The 12,175-nt window shown below is 55.2% G+C and overlaps 2 protein-coding genes across 11 annotated transcripts in view; one reads left to right on the top strand and one right to left on the bottom strand.

The window, feature by feature from the left end:
- The window catches only part of FBXO2 (F-box protein 2), a 7,221-nt gene extending 3,494 nt beyond the window's left edge, over positions 1–3,727 (bottom strand). The window contains exon 1 of the mRNA XM_017504089.2: positions 3,216–3,727. Coding sequence (XP_017359578.1) covers positions 3,216–3,237 — 22 coding nt within the window. The 5' untranslated portion in view covers positions 3,238–3,727. The remainder of the gene's footprint in view (positions 1–3,215) is intronic.
- On the top strand, positions 3,278–10,985 carry FBXO44 (F-box protein 44). 10 transcript variants are annotated; one of them, XM_037729674.1, is made up of 7 exons: positions 3,371–3,468; positions 4,696–4,990; positions 6,990–7,116; positions 7,256–7,351; positions 7,459–7,594; positions 9,856–10,034; positions 10,126–10,985. In XM_037729674.1, exons 2-6 carry the CDS (start codon positions 4,726–4,728, stop codon positions 9,997–9,999), a joined length of 768 nt encoding a protein of 255 aa, XP_037585602.1. In that variant the 5' UTR covers positions 3,371–3,468; positions 4,696–4,725; the 3' UTR covers positions 10,000–10,034; positions 10,126–10,985. The 10 variants fall into 10 exon arrangements, with proteins under 10 accessions (XP_017359641.1, XP_037585602.1, XP_037585604.1 ...); XM_037729676.1 differs by having other exon boundaries at positions 10,692–10,985; XM_037729677.1 differs by having other exon boundaries at positions 10,697–10,985.
- Positions 10,986–12,175: the final 1,190 nt, after the last annotated feature.

The raw sequence follows: 12,175 nt of genomic DNA on the forward strand, positions 1-12,175 counted from the left end.
CAATGGCTTGATCTCCGCTCACCGTAACCTCTGCCTCCTGGATTCAAGCAATTCTCCTGCCTCAGCCTCCCAAGTAGCTGGGACTACAGCCAAGCGCCACCATGCCCAGCTAATTTTTTGTGCTTTTAATAGAGACGGGGTTTCTCCATGTTGGTCACGCTGGTCTCAAACTCTCGACCTCCGGTGATCCACGCACCTTGGCCTCCCAAAGTGCTGGGATTACAGGCATGAGCCACTGTGCCCAGCCTGCAGTCCTTATTTCACTGATCAGGAAACTAAGGCACAAAGAGGTGAAACAGCCCAGGATCACATAGCTAATCAGTGGCTGGAGCCTGGATTTGAACCCAGACAGTCTGACTCCAGAGCCATCTTAAATCATCACAGCCTCCACAAAATAATTCACTGAATTAGTAGGCAGTGTTAGGATTTTGACTTTTCTAGTTTGTTGTTTTTGTTTTGAGATGGAGTCTTGCTCTGTCATCCAGGCTGGAGAGCAGTGGTGCAGTCTCTACTCACTGCAACCTCTGCCTCTCGGTTCAAGCGATTCTTCTGCCTCAGTCTCCCAAGTAGCTGGGATTACAGGCATGTGCCACCACGCCTGGCTAATTTTTGTTTTTGTTTTTGTTTTTTTGAGACAAAATCTCGCTCAGTCGCCAGGCGCCAGGCTGGAGTGCAGTAGCGCAATCTCGGCTCACTACAACCTCCACCTCCTGGGTCCAAGCAATTCTCCTGCCTCAGCCTCCCCAGTAGCTGGGACTACAGATGCACACCACCACGCCCAGCTAATTTTTCTTTTTGTATTTTTAGTAGAGACAGGGTTTCCCCATGTTGGCCAAGATGGTTCGATCTCTTGACCTCAGGTGATCCACCCTCCTCGACCTTCCAAAGTGCTAGGATTACAGGAGTGAGCCATCTCGCCCAGCCAACTTTTCTTTTTAAAGATGCAGTCTCACTATGTTGCCTAGGCTGGCCTCCAACTCCTGGACTCAAGCAATCCTCCTGCCTCGGCCTCCCAAAGTGCTGGGATTACAGTCATGCTCCACCACACCCAGGCCAGGATTTTGACTTTGCAAGTGCAAATGCTCCGGCTCAGGGATGAAGTGACTTGTTGAAGGACACATTGCCAGGATTTAGGGAAGGGGACATGGGACCTGAGGCCTTCAGGGTAGGGAGAACAGAGCCTAGAGACCCAGCTATTGTGTGACTTGGGGATGAGGAGGGACTCATTAAAAGAAACTGTATCAAGCAAGGAGAGGACATAGGGGCTTGGGGAAGGAAACTTTCTCCACCTCTTCTTTCCCCTCCCCTGGCCCTCAGTTCTCTCATTTATAAAATGGGGGTAATCATTGTGCCAGGGCATACAGACATGACAGATGTCCGAATCCCCTGAGGAGGGAGGTAAGGGCCTTCTGAATTGTAAAGAGGTGGGCGGATGTCACGCGGCAGCCGGACTGTCTCTTGGATCCCAGTCAGCTTCAGCTGGGCCGTCACAGCCCTGAGTAAATGGACGCCGAGTGCCCCAGATGCCTGGATGAGGGAGAGCCAGTGAGGAGGAGACAGGGCCACTCTGGATGATCAGGGAGACCACAGCTCTCAGATCTATGAACGCAGAGTTCCTGAGGGCTAGGCCCGGGAGAGCCAAGGCAGTGGTGGGCACAGTCCAGGCACTGGGGAAGGGGACAGGTGGCAGGGCCCAGACCCAAGTCTCCAGGCCCACCAGCCCCTAACCTCCTCACATGCAGCCTTTCCTCCCTGCCCAGCACACAGTCAGGCCCTTGAGAGCTTTCTCAGAGCCCAGAGCACACAGTGAGTCCTCAGTCTTCCTGAGTGAACCTCATTGAACACAGCACTTCTCCTTCCTTGTTAGCTTTTTTTTTTTTTTGGCCACATCTTTATGATGTGAGGATTTACACCTACCCCTTTGGCAAAGAGGAAACGGAGACCAAAAGGGGCTTAATGGCTTCCCCCAGACCACATCACAGAACAGCGGGAAGACAGAGGAAAAGGTCTGAAGCCATATTACCTGCCCATGAGAATGCCCTCAGCTCTCTGGGGAGCCGGGCCCAGTGTCCTCACCTCTTCAATCCTCCCCCTCCCCGGCCCTGGCCCCAGTGGACACCTGATGCTCCCCGAAAGGTGCACCTCACCCAGTCCCCTCTTCTGGCCCCGGGGCCTGGCACTAGAGGCCCCAGATCCAATTACAGTTCCCCCCACCCTCCCTCTTGCGCACACAACTCCCCACATTGTAGCTGGCGGAAAGTTATCTGACCCGTGGAAGCTGCCTGCCTGCAAGGCTGATTCACTCACCTGGATTGGGCCCCAGAGTCCAGGGAATAGCTGAGCCCTGGGAAAAAGCAGGAGCCAGTTCTGTAGCCCTACAGAGGGTGTGGCCAGAAGGCCAGGGATTGGGAGCAAGGGCTGCAGGCGCTGGTATTTTCATGGTTGGAGGTGGGGGGTAGTTTTGGGGGCCTGAGCTTCCATCAGTCTGTTTGCCACCGCCTACCCCAAGCAATGCCCACCCCCAGCTGGACCCGATGAGGAAAGAGTGGTGGCTGTCTGCAGGCAGGTCTTGTTTCCATCCTGACTCAGCAGGCCCAGCAGGGAGTTGGAGGTATGGGGGTGGGGGGTCTTGGGTGCCAGAGAGGATGACTGGGCAATCTGGGAGGGCCCGGAGCACCAGCCAGAGCTGCCCCCAACGCTCCCTCACCGCTGGCCCGGTCCTCACAAGGCATCTCACCACCCCGAGGAGGGGAAGCCCTTGCAGGCAAGAGAGCTCAGGAGGAAGGCAGGGATACGTGAAGCCAGGCCAGGGACCCCAAGGAACCCACGGGGATCCAGGCGGCCCCAGAGCCAGAGCGGGCACATGGTAGAGCTGATGGAAGAAAAGGCTTGCAACCTCCGTCCCAGACGCTTCCCAGGCCCCCGCCAGACAGAAAGCTGGAAGGTGGGAATGTGGGGGTCCTCTGGTGATACTTCCTGGCTAAATGGGACCCAGGAGTCCTCCCTCCCTGCCGGTCGCCTCTCATGGCCTCCCGCCAGACCGAGGTGGCAGAGAGATGTGCTCTTTGAAGATCGCCTCTAGGACTTTGCTGGCGTGAAAGTATGCCCGCCGGGTCTCGGGGGCCCCCTCGCGCTCTGACGCCCCTCTGTGCGGCGCTCGCCCGCCGACCCCGTCTCCCATCCCCGCTGCAGCGAGCGGTGCAGACGGCGGCTACCTGGGTCACCGTCTCCGTCCATCGCTGCGGAGGGCGGTCGCTAGAGGAGGAGCCGGAGCGCTGCAGGCTGCAGGAGTCCCGGGGCGGCGAGTCCCGGCGCAGTCCGCGTCTGGGTCGGTCCCCGCGGCCGCGCCTCTTAAAGGCCCCCGCCCCGCCCCGCCTCTGGCACCGCGCCCAGCGGCCCCGCAGTCCCAGCAGCCGGCCCGAGGCCCGGGGCTGCAGGTCCCTCAGTGGACCTAGGAGGCTGGGAAAGGTCAGGAGTTGGGTTATTTTAAATTGGGGAGGGGTCCGATTTGGGGCATCTCCCAGCTCGCTCCTGGAGGGCTGCTGGGAGGAGGCGGCGAGGGGAGGCAGGGAGAGGCTGGGTCAGGCTGAGGGTGCGGGGCGGGTGGCCCAGATGGAGTCGGGGGGTAGGAGGCGCTTTCCGCCCCACCCCCACCCCAGGTAATTTTCCTACGCCACGGTCGGGGGCGCGTCCCTGGCCCCGCGCAGGGCGGCGCGGCGCGGGGGGGCGGGGCCTGGCGGGCTGGGGCGGGGCCTAACTTCCCGGGCGAGCGCAGGCCCAGTTGGTGAAGCCCGGGAGGCTCAGCGGAGAGTGCCGCGACGGCCAAGCACAGGTGACTGGCTTGAGGGGGGATGGGGGCGCTGGGGAGGGCGTGCGGTCCGGCAGGGGCTGCCGGGAGGGCTCCTGGGTTCCCAGTCGCGCCGCAGTTGCCGAGGAAGGCCTGGCACCGACCAGGCCCAGGCCGCCGAGCTTGCCCGGGCTGCGCTACGCGGCCGCGAACCCGGGCTGGGGTCGCCACCGATGTGCAGGCGTCCGAGCCCAGACTTTGGGGGAGGGGGACATCTTAAAGCACAGCGTGGGAAGGGGATGCTGCAGGCGCGCTGGCGGACTTCAGGCAGGAGGAGCCCAACCGCGGGGCTGGGGGTGGGGGTGGGGGGATAGAAAGGGCCTTTCCCTGTCGCCAACCCTCTTGCCACTCCCAGCTAGGCAGGTCTTTTTTTCTGAGATCTTGAGAAGCTGGCTGCAGCCTTTTGGACCTCCGCGAGAGGCAGTGATAATTAGCGCCCTCCTCCCATCACCTTCCGAGGATGGGAGAGAGGATGGTGACGGCACAGGAGGCCTGGGGTGCTCTGCCGGGCTGCGCATTACATCCCCATTGACTGTCTGGCCTACTGAAAAAGGCTGGCCCTGGAATCACAGAAGATCCGGGCTCCTGCCCCCTCTACGTTTATGTTTGTTTGACCTTGGGCACTGCTTTCCACCTCTTGTGGGAGGCCAGAGAAAAAAAATGACAGCTCGGCTTTTATTAGAGCACCTGATGTGTCCCAAGCCCCTTGGACGGCCCCAGTGACCCCTGGAGGTAAAGCAACCATTTACAGAGAAGGAAACTGAGGCTGGGAGAGACACCATGAGTCTCCTGAGATAAAGGGCAGAGCAGGGATGAGGGATGAGGCCTGCAGCATAGCTTTTCAACAGCCACAGGAGGGTGTCCAGAAGCCACCAGCCATGGCCGTGGGAAACATCAACGAGCTGCCTGAGAACATCCTGCTGGAGCTGTTCACGCACGTGCCGGCCCGCCAGCTGCTTGTGAACTGCCGCCTGGTCTGCAGCCTCTGGCGGGACCTCATCGACCTGGTGACCCTCTGGAAACGCAAATGCCTGCGAGAGGGCTTCATCACCGAGGACTGGGACCAGCCTGTGGCCGACTGGAAGATCTTCTACTTCCTACGGAGCCTGCATAGGAACCTCCTGCACAACCCCTGCGCTGAAGGTGGGATACAGGCCGGGTCTGGCATGCCCCCAGTACACACACTGTCATGACACCAGTAATATGTATTGAGCACTTAGTATAAGCCGGGTACTTGGATGGTTTAACTCCTTTCTCCTCTCACAGTTGCCCGAAGAGGTGGGTACTGATAGTGCACACATTTTTCAGATGGGCAGCCTGAGGCCAAGAGTGGAGTTTCTTATTCTATTTTTTTTCTCTCTCTTTTTTTGAGATAGAGTTTCACTCTGTCACCCAGGCTGGAGTGCAGTGGCGCAATCTTGGCTCACTGTAACCTCTGTCTCCTGGGTTCAAGCAATTCTGCCCCAGCCTCCCAAGTAGCTGGGATTACAGGCATGCACCATTATGCCTGGATAATTATTCTAGGGTTTTTTTGTTGTTCTTTTTGTTTTTTTTGAGACAGAGTCTCGCTCTGTTGCCCAGGCTGGAGTGCAATGTTGCGATCTTGACTCACTGCAACCTCTGCCTCCCGGGTTCAAGTGATTCTCCTGCCTCAGCCTCCTGAGCAGCTGGGATTACAGGTGCCCGCCTGTAACACGCCCAGCTAATTTTGTGTATATTTAGTAGAGACAGGGTTTCACCATGTTGACCAGGCTGGTCTCAAACTCCTGGCCTCAAGTGATGCGCCTGCCTTCGCCCCACTAAGTGCTGGGATTACACATGTGAGCCACCGCGCCCAGCCTCTTATTCTACTCGTAAGATTATTTCTTCAGTGACCTTTCCTAGGAAAAGGAATGTTGGCCAACTGGGACGAATTCTTCTCAAGACACAGCCAGGGCCACTGCACTCCAGTCTGGGCAACAGAGCAAGACTCTGTCTCAAAAAAAAAAAAAAAAAAAAAAAAAAAGCAGCAACACAAGGCCAGGAAGGTCAGACCCATAATTTGTTTCCGGGCTCCAGGGTTGGTCCTACTGACACAGTCCCCAGAGGGCCAAAGGGGTTTTGCTTGTGGGAGAATGGGAAATCCAGCCTTCTTCCCAGTATGTTACAACAGGTAAAGCAAGGCTTCTACAGCTCCTTGCTTGCTGGGTTGTCGGGTAGACACTGGGATGGGATGGGAACCTCGTTTTCCACAACATGACCAAATTCTGGAGCAAAATGATAATAAAACAGCTCCTCCAAGCTATGCATGAGCCAAATCTGGCTAAGGCATTAAGAATTGTTTTATGCCGAGCACAATGGCTCATGCCTGTAATCCTAGAACTTTGGGAGGCCAAGGCGGGTGGATCACCTGAGGTCAGGAGTTCAAGACCCGCCTGGCCAACATGGTGAAACCCTGTCTCTACTAAAAATACAAAAATTAGCCAGGCATGGTATATTAGCAGGCGCCTATAACCCCAGCTAGTCAGGAGGCTGAAGCAGGAGAATTGCTTGAACCCGGGAGGTAGAGGTTGCGGTAAGCCGAGATTGCGCCATTGCACTCCAGCCTAGACAACAAAAGCGAAACTCCGTCTCAAAAAAAAAAAATAAAAATAAGGATCATTTTCACATTTTTAAAGGGTCATAAAAAAAGAAGAAGAAACAACAAAAAACTATGCAGTAAAGAGAGTATGTAGCCCACAGGCCTAAAATATTTTGGCACTTTGCCAAAAAGCTTCCCAGCCCCTGTTCTTACTCCAGCTTGCAGAGGAGACAACCAAAGCTTAGAGAGGAAAAGCAATTGGCCCAAGGTCACACAGCGGAGTACTCGTCAAGCTGGGATTAGACCCACGTCTGTCTGGCCCACATCAGAGCGTTCGCCATCACAGAAGGTCTGGCCATCCACATCACCATGTGTCTCAGGGCCCCCAGGGAAATTACCTCCCTGTGCCTTCGACACAGGAAGCACCTAAGACTTGGTGGGCACTGTGATCCTCAGCGTCCCACAGCACGGGGCTTGAGGGCAGCCACCAAGATGCAAGCAGAGGAGCAGGGAGGAAGGGGGATGGGGAGAAGGTGGCCACGGAGGGGCTTCCCTTCAGTGTGAACTCTGCTTTTCCACCAGAGGGGTTCGAGTTCTGGAGCCTGGACGTGAATGGAGGCGATGAGTGGAAGGTGGAGGATTTCTCGAAAGACCAGAGGAAGGAATTCCCCAATGACAAGGTCAAGAAATACTTCGTGACTTCATATTAGTAAGATTCGGGGACTTGGGTCGGGGAAAGCCCAAATCAGTTTATCCTGGGGTCTCTCCTACCCCAGGAAGGGCAGTCCTAGACCCTCACTGCCCTAGTGGTGGGCCCCAGCCCCTCCCACCCCTCTGCCTGCCCCCAGCACCTGCCTCAAGTCCCAGGTGGTGGACCTCAAGGCTGAAGGGTATTGGGAGGAGCTGATGGATAACACACGGCCGGACATCGAGGTCAAGGACTGGTGAGTGCCTGGGGCGAGGGTCTGGGGGGGGGCATGCCACTCAGGCGCCCCACCCCTGCCCTGCCCCCAATCTTCGAGGCCCTGATGGGCCCTCCCACTCCCTGCAGGTTCGCAGCCAGGCCAGACTGCGGGTCAAAGTACCAGCTGTGCGTTCAGCTCCTGTCATCCGCTCACGCGCCTCTGGGGACCTTCCAGCCAGACCCGGCGACCATCCAGCAGAAGAGCGATGCCAAGTGGAGGGAGGTGCGCGGGTCTGGGAGGCAGGGGCAGAGGCAGATCATCCAAGGCTGAGGCTGCAGTCAGATGGGCCTAGGTTCAGATCCAAGCTCTGTGCTTTCTCATCTGTGCTTCCAATGCTCTGGGCTTCACTCACTGCTTCTATAAAACAGGTATATAGTGCTTCCCTCATAGAGCTCCGAAAGAAATGATGAAATGATGCTGGTGAAGCCAGAGCCAAAAAATATTTCAAAATGTTGGCCAGGTGTGGTGGCTCACGCCTGTAATCCCAACACTTTGGGAGGCCAAGGAGGCCGGATCACCTGAGGTCAGGAGTTTGAGACCAGCCTGGCCAATATAGAGAAACCCCATCTCTACTAAAAACACAAAATTAGCTAGGTGTGGTGGCACATGCCTGTAATCTCAGCTCCTTGGGAGGCAGAGGCAGGAGAATTGCTTGAACCCGGGAGGTGGAGGTTGCAGTGAGCCAAGATTGCACCACTGCACTCCAGCCTGGGCAACAAGAGCAAAACTCCATCTCAAAAAAAACAAAAAAAAAAAAAAAAAAATTCCAAAAGGTTGACAGTTAGTAATTACTAATATTGATTATTATTGTTTTCTAGACTTGGGTCAGCAAATTTGTTTGTTTTAATTTACTTATTTTTAGGGACAGGGTCTCTGTCACCCAAGCTGGAGTGCAGTGGCACATTCATTGCTCACTGCAGCCTCAAACTCTTAGGCTCAAGCCGTCTTCCTGCCTCAGCCTCCTGAGTAGCTGGGAATGCAGGTGCCTGCCACCACACCCAGCTAATTAAAAAAAAATTTGGCCGGGCGCGGTGGCTCAAGCCTGTAATCCCAGCACTTTGGGAGGCCGAGGCAGGTGGATCACGAGGTCAAGAGATCGAGACCATCCTGGTCAACATGGTGAAACCCCGTCTCTACTAAAAATACAAAAAATTAGCTGGGCATGGTGGCACGTGCCTGTAATCCCAGCTACTAAGGAGGCTGAGGCAGGAGAATTGCCTGAACCCAGGAGGCGGAGGTTGCGGTGAGCCGAGATCGCGCCATTGCACTCCATCCTGGGTAACAAAAGCGAAACTCCATCTCAAAAAAAAAAAAATTTTTTTTTTTTTGTAGAAACGGAGTTTTGCTTTGTTGCCCAGGTGGATCTCGAACTCCTGGCCTCAAGGCATCCTCCCACCTCAGCCTCCCAAAGTGCTGGAACTACAGGCATGAGCCACTGTACCCAGCCCTAGCAAATGCTTTCTTAAAACGGCAGATATGAATATTTTAGACTTTGCAGGTCACACTCTGTCTGTCACAACTACTCAACTCTCCACAGCTTTAGACAACATGGAAACAAATGGACGTGGCTGTGTTCCAGTAAAACTTTATTTATAAAAGCAGGCAGTGGGCCTGCGGGCCATCATTTGTCACCCCAGCCTTGTCCAGTAGAACTTTCTGTAGTGATAGAAATGGTCTGTGTCTACACTACCCAGTAAGGTAGCCAGTAGCTACATGTGACCACTGGTCAGTTAGTAAGAGCCAGTTCCAAGTGCAACTGAGTACCTTTTTTATTTCACGTAATTTTACTTAATTTTAACTTAAAGAATACACGTGCCCTGTGATGAGGGTATTGGATATCCTTTGGCAGCTTGCAATTTCTTTCCATTTCTTTGGGCTGAATGAATGACAATCCCATAGAGTACACCAGCAGGATTTTGCTCCATTTTACAGATGAGGAAACTGAGGCACGGGGAAAGGCAGTGGTCTGCTCAAAATCACAGAGCTAGAGCTAGAACTCCATTCTGCTGAATTCTGGTCCAGCACCAAGAACTCAGCCCCTTCTTGTTCCCCTGTCCCCCTCAGGCAGTGCCACACTCAGGGTCAGCTCCCCCCAACGCAACGCCTTTTTTTTTTAAGGCTCGTTTTCTTTGATTTCTTTTGTATTTCAGAAACAGGGTCTCACTCTGTTGCCCAGGCTGGAGTGCAGTAGCGTGATCACAGCTCACTGCAGCCTTGACCTCCTGCCTCAACCTGTACTGCTACCTCAGCCTGCCTGGGACCACAGGCACACGCCACCATGCCTGGCTAATTTTTTTTTTTTTTTTCTTGTAGAGATGGTATCTCACTATCTCTGGTTTGCAACCAGACTGGTCACAAACTCCTGGACTCAAATAATCCTCCCACCTCTGCCTTCCAAAGTACTGGGATTCCAGGTGTGAGCCACCACACCCAGCCCGAGTCAGCTCCCTTGACCTCTCTCCCCGCTCTGCCTGTCCCACCAGGTCTCCCACACGTTCTCCAACTACCCGCCCGGCGTCCGCTACATCTGGTTTCAGCACGGCGGCGTGGACACTCACTACTGGGCCGGCTGGTACGGCCCGAGGGTCACCAACAGCAGCATCACCATCGGGCCCCCGCTGCCCTGACACCCCCTGAGCCCCCATCTGCTGAACCCTGACTGGTAAACTACTGCTGTCAGAAAAGGGCTGGGCTTGGGAAGGGGAGGTGGAGGCCAGGCATCCCCAGACCTCTGACTTCACTCTTGCCCCCAGCGGCCTCTTCTTTGTGGAGCCTCTCAGTGTGGGTAGCCCTCTTGATGAATGATGGCCAGGGAAGCCTGCATGGGCCCCTTTCAGAGACAGGGCACCTGAGATGTGGGAGGTGCAGTGTGTTCCCCTGGGCCCCTCAGAGAGTTGAGCTTGGAGGCCAGCCTGGATCTCTCTCCCTCCCCCTCCTGGGACCATTCTCCCTGTGTTCCTTGAAGACCCTCAGAGCAGGGTCAGGCAACACATCTGGCAAGCTTGCAGCTGCCCTCATGATGCAGGTGCAGGGAGGTGACTGTGTAACTCAGACTGATCTGGGAAGTGGAGGGCGGGCTCATGGGCCGTGCTCTGCCCCATCTGCTGCTTGCAGTCTCTGGCTCTGCCTGTGTACTCAGAAGAGGTGGCTTCGGCTCAGAGGCTCAGTCCTGGTCTGAGATGGGCAGACCCAGGGTGGGGTGGAGTCCAGGACGGGTGTGGACTGTCCTCACTATCAGTGAAGCCCCAGAAGCTAGATGGGTACCAGGTGGGGGTCAAGTTCCCAGAGGACTGAGGTAATCCTGCACAGGATGTCCCAGGGCAGGTGGGGAGCAGGACAGGACCTGATGCTGACAGCCGGACACGTGAGCCCTGGATGAGCGCGGTAGGGGTTTCGAAGGATCGCCTGTCCACCTCCCAGATCCAGGCAAGGCCCCCTCTGGCTTGAAGAGTATTCCAAGCCCCCACCCCACCCCTAGAGCTGCCATTCCCAGGACCTCTCTATCCCACTCAGCCACCCTTGGAACTCACCTCTTGTCCTGTTGGAAGGACAGCAGTGTTCTCCTGACCTCACCCTACTGCATGCAGCCAAATAAAAGGTGTGCCCAGCCTAACCTGTGCCCTGTGGTTTCTGGAAGGAAAGGCAGACTTTAGGTGGTCCTGCCTGGACCTGCAGATGGTACAATGGCGTGGCTTCTGTCTAAGGTACAAAGGGGTTGACATTTCAGGAACCATGCCATAACAGAAGCAGGTTCATGGGACAGACCCCTCAGTGCGCTGCAAGTGTCTCACCTGGTAGCCATCCAGTCCTGCTGGCTTCCTCTGGAGGCCCAGCCACAGGCTGGGGTTGGGATTGGGTGGACATCTCCGGGCAGCCTTTGAGTCCACCTCGTGCCAGACCAGCAGTGCCACCCAGACACTGCCTCCTGATGTGACTCTCCCAAGAGCTTTACTTTATGTTGGATGAAGCTGAAGCATTTAGAATGGTGCCAGACACACAGTAGGTGCTTGATATGGTTAAGCTTTATGTTCCCACCCAAATTTTACCTTGAATGGTAATTCCAGGTGTTTAGGGAGATACCTGGTGGGAAGTGATTGGATTATGGGGGTGGGTTTTCCCCATGATGTTCTCATGATAGTGACTGAGTTCTCACGAGATCTGATGGCTTTACACGTGCCGGTTTCCCCGGCTCCTTCCTGCCGCCATGTGAAGAAGGTCATTGCCTCCCCTTCACCTTCCACCACGATTATAAGTTTCTTGAGGCTTCCCCAGCCATGTGGAACTGTGTCAATTAAACCTCTTTCCTTTATAAATTACCCAGTCTCAGGTATTTCCTTATGTTAGTGTGAACATGGACTAATACTGGTCTCAATAAGTACTCCTTACATTTAGTTATCTCAATCAAGGGTGAGCTAGATAAGGGCCAGGGTGGGGTCACCACCCACCAGCCCATGGCAAACTGCAAAAGGAGAGCCTTCCACGGAGAAGATGCAGCCCTGACTGCAATTAATTCAGCCTGGGCCAGTCCCCTTGTGCAGTGCACAGCCTGCACAACCTGTGGTGGTTGCCTGAACAAGGTGCTTGCTAAATATTTGTTGACTGTTGGAAGAAATTCATGAACTTAATCCTTTTTGAGACAAGGTCTCGCTTTGTCGCCCAAGCAACAAGGAGTGCAGTAGGTGCAGTCTCGGCTCACTGCCTCCTCCCAGGTTCAAGCGATTCTCCCACCTCAGCCTCCAGAGTAGCTGGGATTATAGACATGCGCCACCAGGCCCTGCTAATTTTTTTTTTTTTTTTTTTGAA

The sequence above is a fragment of the Cebus imitator genome, unplaced genomic scaffold (genome assembly GCF_001604975.1).
Source record: "Cebus imitator isolate Cc_AM_T3 unplaced genomic scaffold, Cebus_imitator-1.0 Scaffold15, whole genome shotgun sequence".
Lineage (NCBI taxonomy): Eukaryota > Metazoa > Chordata > Mammalia > Primates > Cebidae > Cebus > Cebus imitator.

Coding starts and splice junctions, on each gene's coding strand:
- FBXO44 (XM_017504108.2), top strand. CDS start 4,726: ATGGCCGTGGGAAACATCAACGAGCTGCCTGAGAACATCCTGCTGGAG. Junction 4,991..6,989: donor GCACAACCCCTGCGCTGAAG/GTGGGATACAGG, acceptor CTTTTCCACCAG/AGGGGTTCGAGTTCTGGAGC. Junction 7,117..7,255: donor TACTTCGTGACTTCATATTA/GTAAGATTCGGG, acceptor GCCTGCCCCCAG/CACCTGCCTCAAGTCCCAGG.